General features: G+C 54.3%; 1 protein-coding gene across 1 annotated transcript in view; it reads left to right on the forward strand.

The window, feature by feature from the left end:
• smurf2 (SMAD specific E3 ubiquitin protein ligase 2) overlaps positions 1–25,365 on the forward strand; it is a 70,551-nt gene that overhangs the window by 10,188 nt on the left and 34,998 nt on the right. The window contains exons 2-3 of the mRNA XM_061229320.1: positions 22,938–22,976; positions 24,946–25,054. Coding sequence (XP_061085304.1) covers positions 22,938–22,976; positions 24,946–25,054 — 148 coding nt within the window. The remainder of the gene's footprint in view (positions 1–22,937; positions 22,977–24,945; positions 25,055–25,365) is intronic.

The following is a 25,365-nucleotide window of genomic DNA, read 5'->3' on the forward strand; positions in this document are numbered from 1 at the left end:
GAGAGTGAGGGAGAGTGAGGGAGAGTGAGGGAGGGAGAGGGAGAGGGAGGGGGAGGGAGAGGGAGAGTGAGGGAGAGTGAGGGAGAGTGAGAGGGGAGAGAGGGAGAGGAGGGGAGGGGAGGGGAGAGGAGAGAGAGGGGGGAGGGAGAGGAGAGAGGGAGAGAGAGAGGGAGAGAGAGGGGGGAGAGAGGGAGGGGAGGGGAGGGGAGAGAGGGGGGAGGGAGGGGAGGGGAGAGAGGGGGGAGGGAGGGGAGGGGAGGGGAGGGGAGGGGAGAGAAGAGAGGGAGAGGAGAGGAGGGGAGGGGAGAGAGGGAGAGGAGGGAGAGGAGGGGAGGGGAGAGGAGAGGAGAGAGAGGGAGAGGAGAGGAGAGAGAGGGAGAGAGAGAGAGAGAGAGAGGGAGAGGGAGAGGGAGAGGGAGAGGGAGAGGGAGAGGGAGAGAGACCCGGAATGTAAATCGCTCATCTCGATTAGGCTGAGGAACATCCCCCCCCTCCCCTCCATGTAATTCAACTCTGCAGGCTTCCTTCCTCCGAGTGGTCACCTGGCAGAACCGGCCAATAGCTCGCAATTGATTTATGGTCAGAGACTTTCTTACTGGTGTTCGCTCATGTCCCAGTGACTGTGCAGATATCGCCCCATTTATTTTACTCCTGTCTGTTGGTCCATTCGTGGACAATTTTAATACACTTTGTCATATGTTTGAGCTAATGCTTGTTGAAGCCGATTATTCCACCCGATAATTTGTACTTGCATTGTTCCAGTGGTCTCACAGAGGCTGCAGGTATTCTGTGTTTGAAAGCCTTTTATAGACAAATGTGATTATGTAATGTTGTCATGAGTGACTCTGTAAACTTCAAAAATTGTGATTAAATGGAACTGTGCTTTTTAAATATTTTAGTCCGGCTTTAAAGTTTAAGTAGCAAATTCTAAACAGCCTTTCTGACACGTACGAAGATGTCCAGCTGGTAGCACAACGTTCCGATGCTTAACTTCGGGACACGGGGATTATGTTGCCGGTACTTCTTCACTGCATCTTGGGTCAGTTTGGTCTGGGAATTATTTCATCTGGTTCAGGCAGTTTGCAGAAACCCTTATTCGAGCCAACTGCTCATGACATCATAAGAAACCGTGTCAAGCTCAATATTTTACTTGAATTAAGTTTAAAGGAAGAAACAAATTTCCCTGAGTTTTCAATTGAATCACAATTCATTGGGGAAAAACACTCAAATTATTTGAGCTTATGAAGGCAAAGAACATGCTATGGAAAAAAATATGTAACCGTATGAGAGATGGAACAGTCACGTAAATGGAAACGAGATGATGAAATGTTGAAAACATCTTTTGAAGGACAGCGCGTGCGTGTGCTCGTGTCTCTGTGCGCGTGCTTCTCTGTGCACGCCTGCGTGTGTGTACGCGTCTGTGTGTACATGTCTCTGTGTGCATGTGTGTATGCAAGCATGCATGCGTGTGTCTGTGCGTGTGTCTGTGTCCGTGTGCGCACGCGTCTATAGTTGGTATTTCACACAATGGGTGGCCGTATTACCCGCTGCCCTGCCATGCACTGCTGGGTTGGGTTGGGGACGTGGAGGGGCTGTGCTGTGTTGGGTTGGGGACGTGGCGGGGCTGTGCTGTGTTGGGTTGGGGACGTGGAGGGGCTGTGTTGGGTTGGGTTGGGGACGTGGCGGGGCTGTGTTGGGTTGGGGACGTGGCGGGGCTGTGTTGGGTTGGGGACGTGGCGGGGCTGTGCTGTGTTGGGTTGGGGACGTGGCGGGGCTGTACTGCGTTGGGTTGGGGACGTGGCGGGGCTGTGCTGTGTTGGGTTGGGGACGTGGCGGGGCTGTGCTGTGTTGGGTTGGGGACGTGGCGGGGCTGGGCTGTGTTGGGTTGGGGACGTGGCGGGGCTGTGCTGTGTTGGGTTGGGGACGTGGCGGGGCTGGGCTGTGTTGGGTTGGGGACGTGGCGGGGCTGTGCTGTGTTGGGTTGGGGACGTGGCGGGGCTGTGCTGCGTTGGGTTGGGGACGTGGCGGGGCTGTGCTGGGTTGGGTCGGGGACGTGGCGGGGCTGTGCTGGGTTGGGTCGGGGACGTGGCGGGGCTGTGCTGTGTTGGGTTGGGGACGTGGCGGGGCTGTGCTGCGTTGTGTTGGGGACGTGGCGGGGCTGTGCTGCGTTGTGTTGGGGACGTGGCGGGGCTGTGCTGGGTTGGGTTGGGGACGTGGCGGGGCTGTGCTGCGTTGTGTTGGGGACGTGGCGGGGCTGTGCTGGGTTGGGTTGGGGACGTGGCGGGGCTGTGCTGCAGCCAGGTGCTCCTCAGCACAGACCTCTCCAGCGCTCTTGTTTAGTCTGACCCGGCCATGTGCCGGGTGTCTGGCCCCTCCAGCGAGAGCGAACAAAGACCCACCATATGCTCCACTGCCTGCCGCCCGCTGGCTGACATCATCAATAGTCCTCATTTTCTATTCATGGCTTTTTGTGATGGCAGCGCATTGAGAATGAATCGATTTGTCTTCGGGACGACGCGCCCCTTTCACCGTCTGTTTGAGGCGCAGGTCTTTCACTCGTTGTTTGTTATTTTTTTTTTACTGGCAGGTGGTCGGCTGCCCTTGGACAGGGTTAATAAAATCAGCCCTTTTTCCCTGCCCGTGCGTGGAGTTACTCGACAGCAGCGGGAGGAGCGGTTGTAGTCGCCCGGCTGGCTCGACGTGTAGAATACCCCGGTGCTCTGTGCTGGCTGTGTTTTGCCGGCCCAGATCAGTGCGAGTTCAGGCCGGGGGAGATTGCCCCTCGCTCCACGGCGACGCGTCCGGCTGTGGGGAGCGTCCGTCTCGCCCGAGACACCCGCCTGCTGGAGGTCCCGCCGTTTCCCCCCCCCCGCAGCGCCGTCAAACGCTTCCCCGAAGAGGGCATGTGCTTGGGCCTTCCTCCGCAGGGATTTGGGGAATAATGCAGAGACTCAGGCAAGGCTCACTGCTGCTCCCCCCCCCCCCACTCTCCCCTGCTGTTTATCATTTCATTCGCAAGGAATTCGTGAGGAAATGCACTCCTTCGCTCACTACCCCACCCCCACCACACACACTTATCAGTTAAATAAATAAAGGCATGTAGCTTACACAGGCCCATCTCGGCCAGATTCACTGCTCTCGTTTCAGAAATGGGCTCTCTGTGCATGACTGTGTGTGAGACTGGAGTGGGGGGGGGTAGTCTCTTGATGGCCGTTGGAACTAAATACAAATTTCAGTGCAATTTTACAGACATTTTACTCAAGCGAACGTGAGAGAATGTTGACTTGTTTTTTTTTGTTTTAAAAAGCCTGCGTCGGTAAAACGAAATATCCTCCGGAGGGTCGACTGCAGGTTAGATGACGCGAAGGAGCTGTCCGTTCCTCTCGGGGGTTTTTGGCGCGCACGCTGAACTTTGGAAAAAATAGAAAAAAAATAACTAAGTAGGAGTGATTTATATTTTTTTCTGAATTAGGAGATGAATTCGCGAGTGTCTGGTTTTGTTCTCGGGTCCCGCCGTTGCGTGTTCGGCCCTGCTGTTTTTAACTGCCTGTTTGCTCAGTTCTGTGGCTGCCTGCGTGGAAACTGATCATCAGACCGCCTCCTCGGGCCCGTCGGACGTTTAAACAGTCGCCGTGTTTTGATGATTCATATAGGTCCTGCGCAGACAAGGAGGGGGGGGGGGGGGGGGTTCTTCACAAACCCGGGCCAGATGTTCTAATGCGTCTAGACGACAAGCGGAGATCTTTTTGATATTAGTGTTACGAAACCTCCGATTAAAACGGAAACTCGGTCGAGCCAAGGTATTCATGGTTACACACTGGGCTATATTTTGCCATGAAAGGCTGAAAAGAATCGTCGTAATTACATAATGTGTGTGTTTTGGAGTCCGGTCTTGTATTTGTGCCTGGCTCGTATTTTGCTTTCTGGAGACACAAAGTGAGCCCAGCTTTCGGCTGAATTTTTAAAGATTGGTTGTAATATCGTTCCTGCGTTTACTCTGGCCGGTGTCGGGAGAGTGCAGGTGCACAGGACAGAGTCCTTGCGCAGGACACGGTGGACTCGTCTGTGCAAGGCTTAGCTATCTCACGGCTAGTTTTGTTTTTGGTCGCTCCTCAGACTTCTCCATCGTACCCCAGACTACTATTCTACCGCGTAAGATTGAATATTTACTGTTTTGCAGGATACAGTTCAGCTTCCAGGTCGGCGACACAATCCCCCAGATAATTGCCCCTTTTCCTTTTTCGTAGTTATTTGGGGCATCTGTAGTATAATCGGAGGAAGCGCTGTTAATCAAATCATAGTCGTTCGCCCACCCCCCCGCAGACACTGAAGGAGCGGGTAGCTGAGTTTTATTCATAGCCGGGACGTTGGCCTACATCTGAAAGCGTGTGATAAATCACGCCTCTTCCGTGTTTTCATCCGGGGGGCCGAGCTTCACGTGCGCTGCGTTGGCAGGGCGCTCCTCGCAGAGGAGAGAGAGGGAGAGAGAGAGAGAGGACAGGCGGAACAGTGTGAAAGCCTCTCTTTTTCTCCTGCACCCCGGCTCTTCCGTCTACGCCCGTCTCCTCCTGGAATTCGCCTGCCCCTTCCTCACCCCTAAATCCCCGCTCCCCCCCGTTCGGGCCTGGCGCTGGGAGCAGCAGCACACTGGGGCTATTGTCTGCCCCCGTCCGCCCCTCTGTCCCCCTCCCCCCCCAGCCCCACAGCGCAGTGTGATGTTTCTTTTCCAGACGAGGTATCGCGTCGGCCCGGTTTGGGCCGAGGCGGGAACGCCGTGACGTTCCCGCTGTTCCGCGGCGGCCGTATCGTTCCCGCTCTCCCCGGGCGATCCCGCACCGGGGCCGTCGCCGCGACGACGGCCGGCAGCTCTCCAGTTGATTGGCCGCGGAAGGCGCCGCCCGCGCGTCTCGAAGGCCCATATATGGCGTCTGAGGCCTGATTGGCCCGTCCGTACGTACGGCGTCTGCCGATTGGCCGGCAGCCGAGCGGCGTGGCGCTTTAACCCCTCCTGCTCTGGCCCCGGGAACGGCAGAGTGCGTTTCCACCGCTGACTGTCACGTTGGTCGTTATCTGTCATGTTCCTTCCCCTCGCAATATCGATTATGAGTTTTACTATTTCCCGGAAAGTGTACTCTTGAGACCGCCTTTGTTTCCCTGGCTTTGCGTGGCCTCTGTTCCTGTTAAAGCCCTGTAATATGTGGTGAGATTAGCAAATGTGGTGGGCTGCTGGCCGTTCACAAAGAGTTCAGGAGTAATGGCATCTGTTGTTTGTCTATTTGTGTAGATAGTATTACTGTGTTCTGTGATTTTATCAATGTTTTCAAGGTCCCTTTGAGATGGATTCCAAGAAATGTATTTTGATACATCAGGTTATTTGCAACGGCTGTGGTGATGCTTTGATTTTTGCAGTTACAGGAAATGAAGCCCACTCTTTTTGTTCATTCGCTAATGCTTGTGTAGCTTGCTAGCTTCAGCTTCTAACTGTCTAGTCAGAAAATGGAATGCTTGCGATGGTATGCAGCTGATTTGCTGTGAGAAGAAAAAGTGATGCTATTCTCTTATTAGATAGGACTTGTGAAATGATAATATAATAGGTCAGCGACTAGAGAACGGGAGAAAGAGAACCTTGCACCTTTTGGTTATTTTGCTAATTTAATTCAGCTATTCTTTGAATATGAAATATGAGTGCTTTATAATAATTCATACTATATATTATCACTCAAAATACTGAACATTTCCAGCCCACATTAACTTGAGGGAAACCCCATTGGCCTTTAAAGTGGCTCATGTGAGCTGGCCGTCTGAAATATGCTTTGGCCACGCGTGTGTTCAATGATTCTGGTGGTCAAAGGCTCTCGTGACCGAACAAAACCAATCGAGGTCCCTCCCTGCGTCTCCGTTTCCACGGCGGCTGTTTGACACGTCCCTGCAGTTTCCCTACAGAAATGCGATGCGATTTCAAGAAGGGGGAGATGTTTCGCAGTCGGTCTGGGGTGTTATGACTAAATTCTAATGCATTAATCAAGAAAGATCAACATGCCAAGATTCCCACAATCTTGGCATGTACTGTAAAATTCACTGTGTTCCGTTGGTGTTATTTTGAGTGTAATTAGGATTTTATTTTAATATTTTAACCTTGAATTTAAAATAGCGACTGCATTTTACCATTGCAGAATTTTAAATCGTTTTTGACGTTTAAATCTTTGACATCCCGAATTTGAAACGAGCGCAGCTTTGTGAAAATGGAAGAAAAACGCCGCAACCAAAAATAACATTTCGAATGCTTTTCCGAAATTGTTCTAGGCAAGAAAATCATCTTCCTTTTCTTGCGTGGCAGATTGCCTCCTGATATATTACCACCCCCATCCGGTTCACATCTCTGGCATGTGTGGAAATTAACATGGGGATTGGGGGTAGGGCCAACACACCCTAACTCATCCGTGTGTCTGAATATTATCAATTCTGATGTCTGCGCCCCGAGCTCCAACAATACCGTGCACTGAACAGGATTTCAAACGATGAAAAACGTGTGCTTCCGTCTTTGAATTGGACATCTAGTTTGAATTGCCTTTAAAAAAAAAAAAAAGGCTAGCACGCCGTACGACGTCAGTTGAGTTTGAGATGCATTTAAAAAAAAAATACAACGCAGTGTTTCTTTAATGGCCCCCGAAGTGTGTAATCTGTCACTGTCATGCCACGCGGGGCAGAACGAATGTCTCGCCGTCGTACGGAGTTGACGGGGCCTCAAATTGCAATTATGCTCCGACCGTTTCCCCCTCCGTGCTCCGCGGATACGAGGAAGCGCCGCTCCTGACACGGGCTGACACAGGCGCAGGCACGTACCGAGTCTGCAGAGGGAGGGGGGCGGGGGGCAGGGAGCAGGGGCAGGGGGGGTGTTGTAAAAAGGGTCTGAGCGCGTTCCCATGGTGCCCCGCGTCCGCAGGAATACTGAACGTCGCCCTGTGAGCGGCGACATAATATTTATTCTCCTCACTATTCTGGCCGTACCGCACATCCTGGCCAGTGCGAGGACAGGCCCTCCGTTGTTTGGACAGCGGGGGTCTTTGTGGCGGGGGAAGGTGCGGGCTGAATGGGGCTGCGCTTCCACCCGAACCGGCTCCGCGGAGGAGCTGCAGTGGCAGGGCTGTGAGAACGGCGTGAGGGCCGGGCTCCCATGTAAAGGGTCAGCTTTCCGCCTCGCGGCGCGGCGGCGTCGGTGGGTATCGCTGCCGTTTCCGAGGCGGCGGTTTTCGGCGCGCGGGTGTTTCGTCGGTCAGCCGGTCGGATGAAAGTCGCTTTGATCGTGTCGTGAGTGGATGAGCGGTTGCCGAGAGAGAGCCGAGTAATATCGGTGTTTGGGGTGAGCTTTTACATTGCGTTACATTATTGGCGTTTGGCGGACGCTCTTATCCAGAGCGGCGTACAGTCGATTAGACTAAGCGGGAGACGATCCTCCCCTGGTGCAATGCAGGGTTAAGGGGTCTTGCTCAAGGGCTCAACGGCTGTGCGGATCTTATGGTGACTAGAAGCCACCGACCTTGCGGGCCCCGGTCGTGCACCTGAACCACTGCGCTACAGGCCGCCCGGTGGCCTTTTCTCCGGCGCGTCTTGACAGTCGCGTTCGCGTCGGAGGAAGGCCGCCGCCGCCTCGTCAGCCCGGAACTGCTCCAGACTGCCAGACTGCCGCTCGTCTCTGACGCCGGGGCCGCGGTCAGGGGCGCTCGACGCTCGCTTCCTGTTCCCCTCGCCTCGGAGTTCAGCGCCCGCGACCGCAGCGCCCGGGGTTTCCAAGAAACGTCGAGGCGCCGTAAACACGCCGAGGCTGCAGCCGACACCTTTACCCGCGTCTTTGTAACGAGGCGGAAGGCCTGGAGTTCACCAGAAAGCCACGCGGCCTCCTGCTTCTGTTCAGACGGGCCCGGTCGCGGTGCGGGCCCGGAGGCCCTGAACGTCCTGGCATTGCAGCGGGCATTCTGCAGGACCTGTGCGTACCGTTCGGGGGAGGCCTGTAGCGTAGTGGTTAAGGTGAAAGACTGGGACACGCGAGGTCGGTGGTTCTAATCCCGGTGTAGCCACAATAAGATCCGCACAGCCGTTGGGCCCTTGAGCAAGGCCCTTAACCCTGCATTGCTCCAGGGGAGGATTGTCTCCTGCTTAGTCTAATCAACTGTATGTCGCTCTGGATGAGAGCGTCTGCCAAATGCCAGTAATGAAATGTAATGAAAACTACTGCCGACACCAGGCTGTGGGTTCTGATGTTTGCCGTTATGATGTAGAGGCTTCATGGCTTTGGGCCGGTGGAGGCACCATTATGGTCCACCTCGAACAACCGAAGATGGTGTCGCTCTGTTGGTACTGAAAAGAGCTTTTAAACGTCCGTCTCTTGTTTTCCAGCCTAATGATATAGATGTCCTGGGAAATTGTGTGTTTGTGTATTGTTTGTTGGGAAGGTGTGTGTTTGTGTGTACTGTGTGCGTGTGTGTGTGCATGCGTGCGTGTGTGCGTGCGTGTGTGCTTGGATATTGTGTGTTGTGTGTTGTGTGTGTGTGTGTGTACTGTGTCCGTGTGTGCGTGCGTGTGTGCTTGGATATTGTGTGTTGTGTGTGTGTGTGTGTACTGTGTCCGTGTGTGCGTGCGTGTGTGCTTGGATATTGTGTGTTGTGTGTGTTTGTGTGTTGTGTCCTGCGTATGCGTGTATTGTGTATATGCGTGTGTATTGTGTGCGCACCCGTTCAGAGAAGGCTATTTGCTTGCGGTCACAGTGTACATTGGGGGATGAGGTTCTAAGGTTTCAGCCGTGCTGGTTCCCCCTGTTTTCCCAGTTCCTGCGTCCGTATCTCTTCCCCCCCGGAGGATCAGACGCGCGTGGGAGAGGGAAATGTGGAATTGAAATGGCAGATCTGCTTGTTTCATGTGTCTGTTTTTTAATCTCTCCATATGAAGAAAAGATCCGGAGAGTCTGTCGCTGTGTTGTTTGCCTGGCGCAGTCTGGGGGTTTGTGTGGATTTTCCTGCTGTAGCTGTGGTTAATTTCAGCTCACAGTGCTCTTTTCTCCGGTTGTTCTGTGTGTGTCGGATTGCCCTGCAGGGCCTACACAAATCACACGCTTTGGAAAAGGGACTGTAGCCTTTAGTGTGCCTTTGAGCCTGGAGGTTGTTGTGTCATGGGTCACCTTAGAATTATTCTGTCTCGGAAAGGTGTACATATCTTTAGAACTGCACTGTTGTGTGTGTGTGTGTGTGTGTGTGTGTGTGTGTGTGTGTGAGAGAGAGAGAGAGAGAGAGAGAGAGAGTGTGTGTGTGAGAGAGAGAATGTGTGTGTGTGTGTGTGTGTGTGAGAGACAGGATGTGTGTGTGTGTGAGAGAGAAAGAGAGAATGTGTGTGTGTGTGTGTGTGTGTGTGAGACAGAGAGAATGTGTGTGTGTGTGTGTGTATGTGAGAGAGGATGTGTGTGTGTGTGTGTGAGAGAGAATGTGTGTGTGTGTGTGTGTATGTGAGAGAGGATGTGTGTGTGTGTGAGAGAGAGAGAGAGAATGTGTGTGTGTGTCTGAGCGCACATGCACGTGTACGTGTGTGTGCGTTTCAGAGAGGCGTGTGTGTTTGTGGCTCCAGAGAGGTTGTGTCTCCTCAGGCACCGTGACAGCCCTGGACTCCTGTGAGCCATCGCCAGGCCCGTCCCAGTGTTCCTGTGTGTATCAGGACTGAAGCAGCCTTCTCTCCCCCTGAAACTGGAGCTGAGGAGCGCTGGCCAGGGAGGACACCACAGGACAGACCCCTGTGCTCCTCCCCTCTCCTCCCCTCCTGCAGGAGGCATGTGTAGGGGGAGAGGTGTGTGTGTGTGTGTGTGTGTGTGTGTGTGTATCGGGGGAGAAGTGTGTGTGTGTGTGTGTGTGTGTGTGTGTGTGCATGTGTATTGGGGGAGAGGTGTGTGTGTGTGTGTGTGTGTGTGTGTGTGTGTGTGTGTGTGTGTGTGTGTGTGTGTGTGTGTGTGTGTGTGTGTGCATGCATGTGTATCGGGGGAGAGGTGTGTGTGTGTGTGTGCATGTGTATCGGGGGAGAGGTGTGTGTGTGTGCGTGTGCATGTGTATCGGGGAAGAGGTGTGTGTGTGTGTGTGTGTGTGTGTGTGTGTGTGTGCATGTGTATCGGGGGAGAGGTGTGTGTGCGTGTGTGTGCATGTGTATCGGGGAAGAGGTGTGTGTGTGTGTGTGTGTGTGTGTGTGCATGTGTATCGGGGGAGAGGTGTGTGTGCGTGTGTGCATGTGTATCGGGGGAGAGGTGTGTGTGTGTGCGTGTGCATGTGTATCGGGGAAGAGGTGTGTGTGTGTGTGTGTGTGTGTGTGCATGTGTATCGGGGGAGAGGTGTGTGTGCGTGTGTGCATGTGTATCGGGGGAGAGGTGTGTGTGCGTGTGTGCATGTGTATCGGGGGAGAGGTGTGTGTGTGTGTGTGCATGTGTATCGGGGGAGAGGTGTGTGTGTGTGTGTGCATGTGTATCGGGGGAGCGGTGTGTGTGTGTGTGTGTGTGTGTGTGTGTGCATGTGTATCGGGGGAGCGGTGTGTGTGTGTGTGTGTGTGTGTGTGTGTGCATGTGTATCGGGGGAGAGGTGTGTGTGTGTGTGTGTGTGTGTGGAGGGGGGAGGTGTGTGTGGAGGGGGGAGGGGGCAGGGAGAGAGAGAGGCTGCAGGGCTGATGTCCAGCACGCTCAGAATCTCTCCTCATCCACACCTCCTCTCCCTGCGGGTCAGAGCGGCCCGGTTTCTCACGTCACCGTGACCGAACGCCTCGCCGTCCGCCACTACACACGCCTCCTCCTCTCCTCTCGCCTCGCCCGCCCACGCCCGCAGCGCGTCAACTGCTAAACCTCTTTGCACAGCGCTCATATCAGCGCGGGGGGGGGGATGTGAGAGGGGAGGGGGGTTTGTCAGGTAGAAAATGGTGCATCCATTTCCCTGTGCGCCCCCCCCCTCCCTGCCCCCCCTGGCTCCAGCGCTGCCAGATGGGAAATGATTCATCGTCTCTGTATGGGACGCTCGCCCTGCGCGGAGTGATTGAAAATTCAGACGCTTTATGAATAAAAAAACACACAAAAAAAACCTCAAACGAGGTGAGGCGTGGGCCCGGCGGTCCCGCGTTTGTGTCGGATAGGTGAACGTGAGAAACGGAGCGTGCGCGGGAGCCGACGTGTGAAGGTCGCAGGCTGCATCCTGACTCTCGGCCCCTCCGCCGCGCCTGCCAGGGGAGTCTGAGGGCCAGCTCTGGGCCCCGGGGGGGGGGGGGGGTCTGAGACGCCTGGCCAGCTCACACGCTGTCACCGCCCGCCGGCGCGACCTACCGCCGTTTCTCAGGAACGCGCGCGTCCGCCCCGCCAACGAACTGTGGAAAAGGGCCTCTCTCGGACGCGTGAATATTTACGAGGGCCATTACCGGCACCGGAGTGTTGCTAAGTAATGTGCGATATCAAAACAAATGTCCTTGTGTTCCTATCGTAACGTGTCCCTCCCCCCCCCGTCCCCTCCCCCCCCCGTCCTCTCCGGTGGCCCTGAGCGCTGGCAGGCGGGGGAGGGGGGGGGGGGGGGGGCGAGGACCCCGGGGCCGTTTAATGAATGGCGGATCTGGCAGGGACAGGGCTTTTGGGGGGGGGAGAGGGGCGGAGGGGTGGAGGATGGGACAGCAGAAGGAAGCGAGCTGCAGATTAGAGTCCCGGTTTGTGTGCGCAGGCCCAGAGGAGGGCGGGCAGGGGGGGAAGCCTTTTGTTTACAGGGGAACAATGCTGTGAATGGGAGCGCGTAGCCCCAAACAGGAGTCAAAACAGGGCGGCCGCCGGCCCGACACGCCGGGGTCAGGGCGGGATGCTGTCGGAAACCGGCCAGAGACCGTGGCTGCGTCCAAAACCAAGCGCGGGCTTTAGTTCACCGGCAGAAAAGTCAGATGACGGCAGCTAGTCGATGTGACTTTGTGCAACAAAAACCGAGAATAAATATTTAAAACAAATATAGCCATCGATTTTAAGTACATTCCACGAAACTTGTTTGGCCACCTCCCTTCTGTTTGCTTGGGTGGTCACAATGCATTGTGGGTGCAGTGTTTACTTTAAGTTACTTCCAGGTAACTTTAACGCACACTTTTATACGACTAATACTGGTTTGACACCTGAAATGGTAAGATGGTTTTGGATGCGGCCAGTGTTCGGCTGGGGTGTGTCGAAGTCCTCCCCCCCCCCCCCATAATTAGGTTTACCCTTCTTATGCCGTCAGTGTTGCCTGGTGTCCTAAACTGGCTGGGAGCAGGCTACAGCTACGTCACCGCATTCCCCACACCCTTTTCCCACACCCCCACGTCCTCCCCACATGCTCTCTTGCTCCACCCTTCCCCCACCCCCCCCTCTTAAATACATGTTGTGTTCCCGGGCGGAATCGGAGCCCCTTTTCATCACGCGCTGTTTCCATGGCGACGGCAGGGTCGCGCTGGAGAAATTGCAGTGGCTCCACAGGGGTCACGTTCAGGGCTTTTCCTCCGCTGGAACCCGAGCCGTCAGCCGCAGCCGGAAAACGCTGCCGGCGTTCCCGCTCACGTTCCTGCGGCGTGCCCTCTCCCACCACCGCACCAGGGAGGGGAGACGGAGACACGTCCGATTTCTTTTTTTTTTTTCTTTTTTTTTTATATATATGTTTTTTAGGCCTTTTTCAGCTTTATTGGACAGTATATAGAGACAGGAAGAATGGGGGTGAGAGAGAGGGAAAGACATGCGACAAATTGTCAGACGGTCGGATTCGAACCGTTGACGTCGCGGCTCACAATGAGCATGCGAGACACCCCGATTTCTTTAACAAAATGGTGGACCCTATACCCTGCTACAGAAATGAGAAATGTCAATATTCATAGGAATGTGTGTGCTTTTAGGTTTGTAGCTGTATTATGTTTTTTTTTTTTTGTGATATCACAAGCCGGAAATATTTATTTTTATCTTGCTATAAAATGGCAGCTTGCTTGAAAGTTCCGCCTGTGAGTTTAAACCGTTTGGTTGCTCAACTTAGTAACTAGTGCTCAACTGGTATTTGCCATCCTGACTAAACCGAATGTTTGCCACTGGATGCAGTTGTGTACTTTGGAATTAAATGCTTTTGTTACAATTGAAGATATGAGCGTATTTGAGCTGGGTAACCAAACAATAAGTAAGAGATGAAGTATGTCCAAGAAGTCTTGAGAAATTTCTTAACTGCTGCTAGTTGCTCTTGGGGGGGTTTTGCTGGCAGGCTGCCTGCACGTTTTTTAAAATACATTTCATAATGTCCACCTAACTGTCTCTGCCTGGATAAAGCTCCTGTACGATTCCAGCTCATGTCCCGAGCGCTGCTTTTGTGAGATAGGGAAGCGTGCTAAACACAATGCAGAGAAGAGTCGAATTTAAACTTCCCTACTTCTGGTATCTGGGTTGGAGTTTCAAGTTGGAAGTGTCAATACTGCTTCGAATTGTGGCACTGTGTTTCCGTATGCTGAGGGCGTGATTTAGACTTGTGCAAACGGTGCGAATGGATTCCTTCCGTTTCATGTGATTCAGCCAGTTCACCAGGCCGTGTTTGTTTGTTTAGAGGCTGTCGCACTTCAACGCAAAGGGCAAAAAGGAGTGTCGTCTGTCTCCCCGAATTTGAAAGCGGAATCATAACCGGTTTTATTTAATGGTTTTTTGCATAATTTACAACAACAACAAAAAAAAGCCCCATCAGATGTGCCTCCTCCATGGCTGTAGTAAAATAATACCCCCGGTATTATCTTTTGAATCCGGCTTCGTCTAACAGACAAAGTTTGGCCTCCCTTCTTTATGTCTGTTTTTGAATTTGGCAGTTGGTCTCCTGTGTTGTTCTCTCCATTCACTGGGAGCTCCGCAGCGGAGTGCGTTCACACGCGAGGCCGCCGTGCCGGTGTTTCCGGCACTACGGGCCAGATGGACGACAGGAGGGTGGGGGGGGGGGGGTGTTACGCGCATTTCACTGGCAGTTTGTGGGCATCTGCGGAGTAAATAAGAGATTCTAATGAACCCCGAGTAACTCGGGGGCCAACCGAGACGCGGCCTACCCCGGCGCGGTGAGGCCTGTCGCCTCTTTTTTTTGCAGCCTCCCGGTTGGGTAATGAGATGGCCGGATTAGTGGAGCGGAGCCTGTTGGGCTCCCCCCGTTCGTTCACAAAGGCCACCAGGCAACTTGGGTATTTAGATGGAAATGGAATGTCTTTTTTCCACTGCCTGCATGTGCCCGTTAACTGTGCTCGTAAACATCGCTGGCCTGGCGTTGCAGGTGGGGACATCTGCCGCAGGTACGCAGCCTGAGTGAGAGACGTGTGTCTCGCCACTTTGTGTGGCAAAACGGAGTGTGTTGTATGGACCGGCTCTCGCATTGTTCTGTAATTGACATAATGTGCTTATAAGTGGTCTCTGAACTGGTTTTCAGTAATTGACATGCTGTTTGTGCTTGTAAGTAGTCTCTGAACTGGTTTTCAGTCATTGATATATTGTATGTCTTTGTAAGTAGTCTCTGAGCTGGTTATGTGTAATTGACGTGCTGTGGTATACGTTTGTAAGTGGTCTCTGAGCTGGTTTTCAGTGACCGACATACCCTATGTGTTTGTAAGCGTGGAGAGAAAGTGCACAGGAAGAGAGAAATCCACGTTTTGGTTGCCATGGCTACCTAAGCGGACGATACGGTGTTTTAAGTCGGCGTGTGTCCACTCCCTCCTCTGAGCGTGCTGTTGCTCAGGGCTGCGTTCTGAGTCACAGGCTAGAGGATCTAGTGTCGATGCAGTGTTATCAATTGGGACATCGAAAGCTCAGATTACCGATAAAAAGGGCGATGTCACCTTTGTATTTTGATGTCCGCCCCGTTGTGAAACCGCCGGTGAGAGATGTCAGGGACGTCTGCACGATGACTAAATGTTGCATATGTGTTGAAATATAGGCTCAACTGCCACCTCTTAGAAACCAGACCATAGGGCCCAACCGTACACTAGAACAGTATCTTGACATTATGAGCTAACCAGCAGCCCGCCAAATGAATTTATTATTAATATTGCTAAACATCTATCATCTTGTTATTTGTCAGTATATCACTAAATGTTGCATATGTGTTGAAATATAGGCTCAACTGCCACCTCTTACAAACCAGACCATAGGGCCCAACCGTACACTAGAACAGTATCTTGACATTATGAGCTAACCAGCAGCCCGCCAAATGAATTTATTATTAATATTGCTAAATATCTATCATCTTGTTATTGTCAGTATATCAACTCCTCACAAAGTAGGCAGGTAACTAATGAGGTTTGGATATTCAGGTCTAGATTGTGCATCAAATACAGTAACTCCTGCATAGGGGTGACCTTTAAAATTGAGAATGTTATTTTGTATGGTATTTTTGTCAGAGTGCTGACCAAGCATTGTTAATGTGAGGCCTGGTTAATGGCCTATAGCGCGCCCTCCTCCCAAATCGACTGTAGCGCTGTGCCTTCATCTAAAAATATCTGGAATCTAATTGGACTAAATTTACCATGTAATGCTGAGGTTCGTGCAGCTGAAGTTTCCCCTCACGAGCAGCGAGGAGGACGTTGCGTCGCGTGGCTTTCCAGTTTCCCCCCGTATCGTGCTAATTAAAGGGACGGGTGTTTATGTTTTCAGCAGTTTCAAAACCAGGCTGTTATGCCACATCCTCGTGTCATTTCATAACGCCGGTAAAAACCGTACAGGATTCTAACCCCGTGTTTAAAAGGTTAGACCTCCTTCCATTAATCTGGGCTGGCAAATCAAAACATAGCTTCTTTTGATAATCCCTTTTTTTGTAACTTTGTAGCATTTTCCGCAAAGCTGATGTCAGAGGCGCGCTACCAAAGGAGTGTGCATTTGCCCGTACCGCTAACATACTTGGTCTGCGTTGGTTTGGCCTTCCGGAAGCTTCTTCCACACGCTGCCCCGTGCGCTGCTTTGGGGGTGCTTTGGGGGTGCTTTGAGGTCTGCTGTATTTCTGGAGCTCGTGACCATGTTCATGTTTTGTGTGGCCTCTTGCCTGAATGGTTTCCCTGACTGTATTCGAGTCATGTACCTTCAGTAAATGTCAGTTTTCTGGTGAGCAAATTTCGGGCATTTCTGTGAGCCCTGGCACATCGTCTCCTGAAGCTGTTCCTCGCAGTTAGATGGTCTTGCGTGAGAAATTCGCTCTGTGCTTCCTGCGGTCGTCCTTAAGTGCCAACAATAGGAGCTCCGAAGTCACGGTCAGGACCGTTGACTCCAGTAATGTTCGCTCGGAGTAACCGACAGGCTCAGGAGCGGATATCCCAGCAGCCACCGGGGCCGGGATCGCTCACAGCCTCTGCCCACCCCTCCGAGAGACACGCCATCACGCTCGCCCTCAGCAGCAGTGTCTCCCCGCCGGAGGAATGAGGACGTGGGCGCAGATTAGGGGCGCGGTAATGGGGGCCGTCAGTCCTGAAGCCTGCGTGTGCGGTGTCTGTCCGAGCTGGGGACTGGGGAGCTGGGGAGCTGGGGAGCCCCTGGCTCATCACGGCCTCCCCTCAGCCTGGAGCGGAACGACCCGCTGCGTGCACACCGCCAGTCAGTCAGGCGGCTTTACGGCACCGCGTTACAGACCGTGAAGAGGCCGCGCCTTCCCCCGTCGTCGGGAAGGCCTCCGTCAGCGGGGCGCTCCCGCCATGACTGTGAGATCTGAAGGGCTCGTCGGCACCTGCTTCACACGTGAGACTTGACCTCGCTGCTCCTCAATCCTGTCACTGTTGATAGTGCTAATGGCAGACATAACTAATCGCACCCAGACGCACTGTACAGTGGAAAATGAAATGAAACGTGGACGCGGAAGATGAGGAAAATGGCACCTGGAGCTGAATGCTGGCTGTGTTCATCCCTCTGCCCCTCTGCACTCTGTAGAAACCCTGAAGCAGAGTGTCCTCTTTATGGCCCCGGGTGTGCCCTTTACGAGACGTGTCCGTTGGACTAATCCCCCCCCCCTCTCTGCTGAATATCCTGAGCGGGGCAGACATGCACGTACCCCGCTCTCTCTCTGCTGCACAGCCTCGGAGCAGAGCTGTGATGTACATTTGGGCCGCAGAGCGGATAACATCAGCAGTTCGGAGCATCACTCCGATTAGAACGCGTCAGGGCTGTTTGATTATCTGTCCTCTCTGAATTAGGGAGCGCATGCCATTGTGTTTCTACAGCAGGGCTGAGGCTTTCCTCTCACACACTGTCCCTCCTACCCTCTCTCTTTCCCCCTCTCTCTCTCTCTCCCTCTCCCTCTCCCTCTCTCTCTCTCCCTCTCGCTCTCTCTCACACTCTTTCTCCCTCTCCCTCTCTCTCTCACACTTTCTTTCTCCCTCTCCCTCTCCCTCTCCCTCTCCCTCTCCCTCTCCCTCCCTCTCTCCCTCTCATTCTCTCTCTCCCTCTCTCCCTCTCTCTCACACTTTCTTGCTCCCTCTCCCTCTCTCTCCCTCTCTCTCACACTCTTTCTCCCTCTCTCTCTCACCTTTTCTCCCTCTCCCTCTCTCTCTCTCCCTCTCACCCTCACGCACTCTCTTTCGGCTGCCAGATGAGACGTGTGTGAAGAAAGGCGATGTGGCCCGTTGAGCGATGTGAAAGAGAGGGATGCACAAAGGGACGGAGGAGCAGGTCTGCAGTGGGAGCCTGGGGAAGTCATTACTGCCGCTGTGTGTGTGCAGAGGCACCCGGGGCTCGCCCGCCCCGTCCCTTAATCCCTCTTTCTGAAGGGTTTCGGTAATGGCAGAACCCCGCTACTCCCCCCCCCTGGCTGGTCCTGCATCGAGCGGACACAGCACCCACTCCCCCCTTCCCAAAAGAATGTCAGCCCCAAGGATGAGTGGGTCTGGAACCCAACATGGCTGCTCTCTGTAGCGGCAGGGGGACGAGGGGTGCTGGGATTTAGCCTGACCGCGAGCCGATTCCTCCAGCCTGTGTGCCCCCCCTCCCTCGTCCCCCCAGTGTGGCGTTTAAGCCCCCAACACGTCGGCCATATGAAGACTGGGACTGGCGACGTGCAGTAGTTTTATTCTCGTCTGAATACTTTTGGTCGCTGCAGAGGAACACGGCCGTGGGTGAGAGCCTCTCCGCTGTTGCACTACAGTCTCACCAGCTTTCTAACTTTTCCACAAAAATCAGGTCAGGTTTGATCGTTGCCCTGCGTGCGTCTCCATGTAATTTGGTTTCTTCCAGACCGTCGGTTTTGTAGAGCAATTTGATCGGTGTCCAGATTGTTGTTTTCACAGTGTAATTTGGTGTGTTTCCTGATCGTCTCCCATGTTGTGATTTGTCTGAGCGGCCCGTGTAATTGTGGTCGCTGTCCTGGTCGCCGTTGTTCCAGCGTAATTCGGCTGGTGCCCCCGGTTTTCTGCCGGCTCTGTAATTTGGGAGGCTCATCCCCCGGGCACCGGGGGCTGTTTTGACGTGCTCTCCCGAGTTTAGCGCACCGAGGAGCGACTGAGGAGCGCTGGAGCCCAGTGCCGGCCGCAGCCTCTTGGCCCGCTGCTCCGCCCGTGGCTTTCCCAACAATACGCGGGCCGCGGCCCTGCCTCTCCTCCCTGCCTCTCCTCCCTGTCATTACCCTCCCTCCTGGAGCCCGGCCGCACGGCCACCGCCGCCGGCTCCCGTGCCCCAAAACGGGCCCCCGTTTGGGCCTGCCCTTACCCTCCGACACCGTCCCGTACGGCTGAAACCGGGCTCCCGTACGGCTGAAACCAGGCTCCCGTACGGCTGAAACCAGGCTCCCGTACGGCTGAAACCAGGCTCCCGTACGGCTGAAACCAGGCTCCCGTACGGCTGAAACCAGGCTCCCGTACGGCTGAAAGCAGGCTCCCGTACGGCTGAAAGCAGGCTCCCGTACGGCTGAAACCAGGCTCCCGTACGGCTGAAACCAGGCTCCCGCAGAGAGAGTGGGGCGAGAGAGAGAGAGAGAGTGGGGGAGGGTGAGAGAGATAGAGAGGGAGGGTGAGGGAGGGAGAGAGTGGGGGGAGAGCGAGAGAGAGAGGGAGGGAGGGAGGGTGTGAGAGATAGAGAGGGAGGGTGAGGGAGGGAGAAAGTGGGGGGAGAGTGAGAGAGAGAGGGAGGGAGGGAGGGTGTGAGAGATAGAGAGAGAGGTTAAGAAAGGGAGTAGGGGGAGCGAGACTGAGAGAGAGGTAGAGAGGGAGGTTGAGAGTGGGGGGGGAGAGCAAGAGAGAGAGAGACAGGGGAGGGAGGGTGTGAGAGATAGAGAGGGAGGTTAAGGAAGGGAGTGGGGGGGGCGAGACAGAGAGGGAGGGAGGGAGAGAGCGGGGAGAGAGCGAGAGAGAGGTGCATTCCAGAAGGGTGAGTAATGAGGCAGGTTACACTGGAACAGAACACAGTCCCCCTGAGTGTAGAATGTCTCTCTTATCTCTGTCTCCTCATCTGTCTTTCCCCCGTGAAGACGCACATTTAGTCTAGTCTTTATCTTTCGCTCTCCCCCCTTCCATTTAGCCTAAATGTTTACACAAGCCGCATATTTGTGGGCCCAGAGTTGGCAGTGGTTTGTGTCGATCGAGGGATGGGGGGGGGTGTAATGCAGGTTTCGACCCTGCTGCTAACCCTGCTGCTAACCCTCCAGTTTCTGCCTGTCACTCACACGGCTCCCACGGTAACGGCAGTGAACGCGCAGGTGCTGCGCTCCCTCCAGCCGTGTGCAAACAGAGACCGATGCTGAGGCTCCATTGCTGTGCGATGCAGTCGTTCTGGGGGGAAGGCAGGCCTCTGACTACAGGGCCGGCAGCTGGTGTGTCTGCACACCTGCCTGCTAAACACGTGTTTAAATAATGCACAGGAACTGCAGATAATGTGTTTGTAGATATAAGGTAATAAATGTTGGTAATAGGACGGTGTAACTGCTGATCGATCCAACCTGACTGAAGTGCGTGCCAGTGTGTGTTGCAAAATCAGTTTTACTACACTTATCGAAAAACTACGTTTAACTACCGTTTTAGCTTGTTACAGATAAAGCTATATTTGACAAAACATGCCCTTCAAGATCATTTAAATGAGAAATTCTGCGCATTGCAGATCTTTGCAGATCAGTATTCTCCATGCGTCTGTCCGGAGAACTAGCCTACGTGTATTCACAATTTTAGAATGTGCGCAATTTTACAATGCAAACTTTTATTACCCACCTGCAGCTATGGCAAATATCTGGTGGTATTAAGCTTTATGTATATATAATGTGCTTACATTAATTTAATACCCATGGCGTTCTCCAGCATGCTAGGCTCCCGGGCAGAGGTGGAGTTGTCGGATGTGTTTGTTTGGGGCTGCAGATGCTTCTGTTCACACGCGTGCTGATTGCCTGTGCTTCGGAGGCAGTGCATTGTGGGTCTCCACAGGTGCCCTGCCCGTCAGACCTGCGGTGTGAAAGCCCCGTGCTGACGGGCAGAGAGGGGTCGGGGAGCCCGGGGGGGCGCAGAATGGGGGGCGAGGGGGCTCTTTGTGGGCGTGTGAATGCGCTGGGGCGCTACAGGTGTTGCGGGAGAAAGGCGGTTTTGTCCCCCGCCTCGGCGCTCCGGAGTGAACATGGCTCAGAAAGGAAACGCCGGTCTTTCAGCGCACTGCCTGGCCGCCCCGCCCCGCCCCGCCCCGCCCAGCAGCCTGCAGGGTTATTGTGCTGCTCCGTACAGATCGCCCTTTATGTGGGGACTGAAAAGGAGCCTGGAGCCCGGCCTCTCCAGGACACCCAAAAATCCGCATTTCTCCCCTGACGCAGAGCGCTTCTGCGCGGGGTTTCGAGTGACCCGGCTTTGCGGAAGGAGCCTCGTCTGCGGGCAGCTGGCTTTCGTTAGCGGGCGCGCCCCCTTCCCCCACGCGTGTGGAGTCTGTGGGCCACACAGGGCTGGGGTGTGTTGAACTCGCTGGCCCGAAACCAGCCTGTGGGCAGGAAGCCGCCTCTGATTTGCTGAAGCAGTGCTTTAGGCCCACCTGCGTGCAGGGGCTTGGATTGAAGCAGTGCTTTAGGTTAGCGTTAGCCCACCTGCGTGCAGGGGGTTGGATTGAAGCAGTGCTTTAGGTTAGCGTTAGCCCAGCTGTGTGCAGGGGGTTTGATTGAGGCAGTGCTTTAGGTTAGCGTTAGCCCAGCTGTGTGTAGGGGGTTGGATTGAAGCAGTGCTTTAGGTTAGCGTTAGCCCACCTGTGTGCAGGGGCTTGGATTGAAGCAGTGCTTTAGGTTAGCATTAGCCCATCTGTGTGCAGGGGGTTGGACTGGAGCAGTGCTTTAGGTTAGCGTTAGCCCACCTGTGTGCAGGGGGTTGGATTGAAGCAGTGCTTTAGGTTAGCGTTAGCCCAGCTGTGTGTAGGGGGTTGGATTGAAGCAGTGCTTTAGGTTAGCGTTAGCCCAGCTGTGTGTAGGGGGTTGGATTGAAGCAGTGCTTTAGGTTAGCGTTAGCCCATCTGTGTGCAGGGGGTTGGATTGAAGCAGTGCTTTAGGTTAGCGTTAGCCCACCTGTGTGCAGGGGGAGGAGGTGGGCTGAAGCATTGCTTTAGGTTAGCGTTAGCCCACCTGTGTGCAGGGGGAGGAGGTGGGCTGAAGCATTGCTTTAGGTTAGCGTTAGCCCACCTGTGTGCAGGGGGAGGAGGTGGGCTGAAGCATTGCTTTAGGTTAGCATTAGCCCAACTGTGTCCCGGGGGGAGGGTGATAGAACACCCAGGGGCTGTTCCTCTCTCCGGCTGCCCCCCCCCCCCCCCTCTCCCATTAGCACATTCCCCAGAGGGTCTGAGGATCGTCAGTCTCCCTGCAGACGCTGGGGCCTGTCCTGGGGTGAGCGGGAGGCCGCAGGGTCAGACACGCTGGCTCTCTCCCCCCCCCCCCCTCTCCAGACAGCTGCTCCTCTCCTCTCCACAGCCCCCTCAGGAATGTCTCGGGCTCGCCCTCCGGGATGGAGACGGGCACGCTGACGCACTTCTTTCCGCGAAAGCGCCGTCAACACCCTCCCCCTCCCCCCCTCCTTACTCCGTGTCCCGCCGAGACCCCGGTGCATTAGTGGGACCTGCCCACCCCCCCCCTCCAGGGGGAAGCGGGGGTGAGGACTTGAAAGGCGGGCGGTCTGGCGGAGGAGCCCTGGGTCCCGCTGTAATCAGAGAGAGCGGCCTCAGCGCCGATATGGCGCAGATAAGACCTCGGGACGGGGGGAGCTGCGGGGGCACCTCGCTGCAGTTTGCACCGTGTTTGGGCACATGCGTGCATGCGTGTGCGTGCCTGTGTGTGTGTGTGTGTGTGCGTGTGTGTGTGTGTGTGTGAGTGCGAACATTCAGCAATTCGAAATGTGCGAATTGCTTTCCCCTTCACCTGTCTCCATTACGGGCCTGAGACTGCATTGCCCCTCCTCCATCATGCCTGGCCTGCGTGCGGCTCCCCTGGGCAGCAGCTCCTCACAGTCTCACCGAGGAGCCAGGCTTTGGCTTCGTCCAGGAAAGAACGCTCACCCGCTCAGTATGTAACAGGGAGGCTCCTCAGCGCTCCTGGAGGAGGAGGAGGAGGAGATGTCTGCATGCGTGGCTTTACTCCAGCGGTTGCCAAGGGAGACCGCGGATTTGGGTCAAGCAACCTAGGAATTCCAGAATAATGTAGAGGTTGCATTTTGAGAGAGGCGGTGTGTTTGATAGTTAGCGTCTAGGCCTGGGTCTGATGTGTAGCCTCGGAACCGTAGAGATGCCTGAGATCCATAAAAGCACAATGCAGACCCTGTCCTCAAAATGAAAAAATAAAAATAAAACGTCCTTGTGGTTTAAATTTAACCGGCTTCAGATTTTCGTCCTTGCGAGACATCACTGCAGTTCTTTGTAACATCGCTTGTTGTTCCATCCCTGATAATGCGATAAATGTTTATGCGTTTGTTTGCGTGACATACTAACGTCTCCTCTCTCCTCTTCTCCGTAGTCCTGTGTGCGAAAAACCTGTCGAAGAAGGACTTCTTTCGTAAGTAACCCATTTTCTAAAGCTCTATTTCCGTACCACGGTCCCCTGCAAATTGCCAGTTCTTTTTTCTTTTTCTTCTTTTTTTTTTACCCGTGCTTGTGCGCTTTGAAGTGTGCGGAGCGAGAGGTCCTCCAGGACTGCAGTAATATGTGGGTCACGTCGAGCTGATAAGACGGAGACCGGCTGAGCGGAGGAGTGCGGGACGCCGCTCTTCTGAGCGGTCTTTCAGGAGCGGGGGGCGAGGGCCTTCTGAGTGGTCTTTCAGGAGCGGGGGGCCAGGGCCTTCTGAGCACTCTTTCAGGAGCAGGGGGGCGAGGGCCTTCTGAGTGGTCTTTCAGGAGCGGGGGGCCAGGGCCTTCTCTCTGAGAGCGTAGCGTTGAGCTGTGCGGTGTGAGACAAAGCGGTCGTTGGCGGCGGCCTGTAGCATAGTGGTTAAGGTAAATGACTGGGGCACGCAAGGTCGGTGGTTCTAATCCCGGTGTAGCCACAATAAGATCTGCACAGCCGTTGGGCCCTTGAGCAAGGCCCTTAACCCTGCATTGCTCCAGGGGAGGATTGTCTCCTGCTTAGTCTAATCAACTGTACGTCACTCTGTATAAGAGCGTCTGCCAAAGGCCAATAATGTAATGTAATATGTAATGTTACAGTGAAGTGTTAAAATGGACGCTTCACTGAGTGCGCCCTTTTAAAGCAGTTTCACGGGAAGGTCCGGCCCAAATTCTGAAGCACGAGCTTGATTTTGTCTCGTGCAGCAAAGAACCGTGTGCCAACCTGTCATCTTTCGCATTAAAGATCCTGCAAATAATATATATATATATATATATATATTTTATTTCAGTTGAGCACCAATATTAACAATACTATTTTGGAAACAAAGTTCATAGAAAGTCATTTGCTAAATCTCTGAGAACTCATTTAAGATGGGCTCCGAGATGATCCTAATATAATAAAAACATCGAGTAATTTTGCATTTAAAAAGACTGCAAACATACAGTCCGTACCCACAGCTGGATACTATGCTGAAGCTGTTCGGACGAAATACCTCGCTCAAGGGTACAACCCGGCTGGGAATCTAACCCGCGGCCTTCACCCTGCAAGTGTTTCCATAACCGCTGTACTACAATTCCCGCCAATCCGGCAACAGTACTACAAAAACTTTATCACCGTCTCCGAAGACCATAAGCCCTTCACATTCTAAACAGGCCTGTGTTGGTGTTGCAGGAGCTCAGTCTTAAGTTACCGGGTTTTCCGCTGGAGGAATTACATGACTCAGAGGGCGACGGGAATGGTTGTTGTCATTAACGGTCTCCATGGTAGCGGCCCGTGAGGTTCCTTTATCTGCGGCTGTTCACTCAGGCTTTCCTGTGTTCCTTCCCCCGTCCAGCCGTCTGCCCCGCCCCCACCCCCCCTTCCCCCCCCCCCCCGAAAGGGAAGTCCCTGTGCCCGTCGCCATGGACACGCCCGGGCGGCACGCAGCCCGATGTGACTGGACTGGTTTCACCTGCGGCGGGGGTAGAGGCGCGGGCGGTATCGGCTCCAAACAAACGCGGTGTCACTTGTGTCACGGCCCCCCGGTCGCGTTCCCTGGAAGCCAGAGCCGCATTCTCACCACCGCTTGTGCAATCACACGGTGCGCCGCGGTGTATGCACGGACTCCCTTAGCGTCCCCAGGTGACGCGTGAGAGAGAGTTAATCACGTAATCTCAGGTTCGTCCCACGCTTTGGCGGATTCCGAGTCAGCGCGGGGTTTGTGAAAGGTGTGTGTGTGTGTGTGTGTGTGTGTCCTGTCCTGTCCTGTCCTGTCCTGACGCGAACGCGCGTGACTCAGCGGTTAGGCTGTCTCTGTGTGTGTGTGTGTGTGTGTGTGTGTGTGTGTGTGTGTGTGTGTGTGTGTGTGTGTGTGTGTGTGTGCGTGCGCGCGATGGTGCTAACGCTAACGCTGCGCTGCTCTTCTCTCTCCGCGCTCCAGGGCTGCCTGACCCCTTCGCCAAGGTGGTGGTGGACGGCTCGGGGCAATGCCACTCCACAGACACTGTGAGGAACACGCTCGACCCCAAGTGGAACCAGCATTACGACCTGTGAGTTCAGCCCCAGCTACGCACCCCCGACACACCGGAGTACAGACACAGCTACACACCTGGGCTTAATGCCAGTTCAGACACAACTACAGACCTGGGCTTAATGCCAGTTCAGACACAGCTACAGACCTGGGCTTAATGCCAGTTCAGACACAACTACAGACCTGGGCTTAATGCCAGTCCAGACACAGCTTAATGCCAGTCCAGACACAGCTTCACACCTGGGCTTAATGCAAGTCCAGACACAGCTACACACCTGGGCTTAATGCCAGTTCAGACACAACTACAGACCTGGGCTTAATGCCAGTCCA

Source organism: Conger conger, chromosome 2 (genome assembly GCF_963514075.1).
Source record: "Conger conger chromosome 2, fConCon1.1, whole genome shotgun sequence".
Taxonomy (NCBI): Eukaryota; Metazoa; Chordata; class Actinopteri; order Anguilliformes; family Congridae; genus Conger; species Conger conger.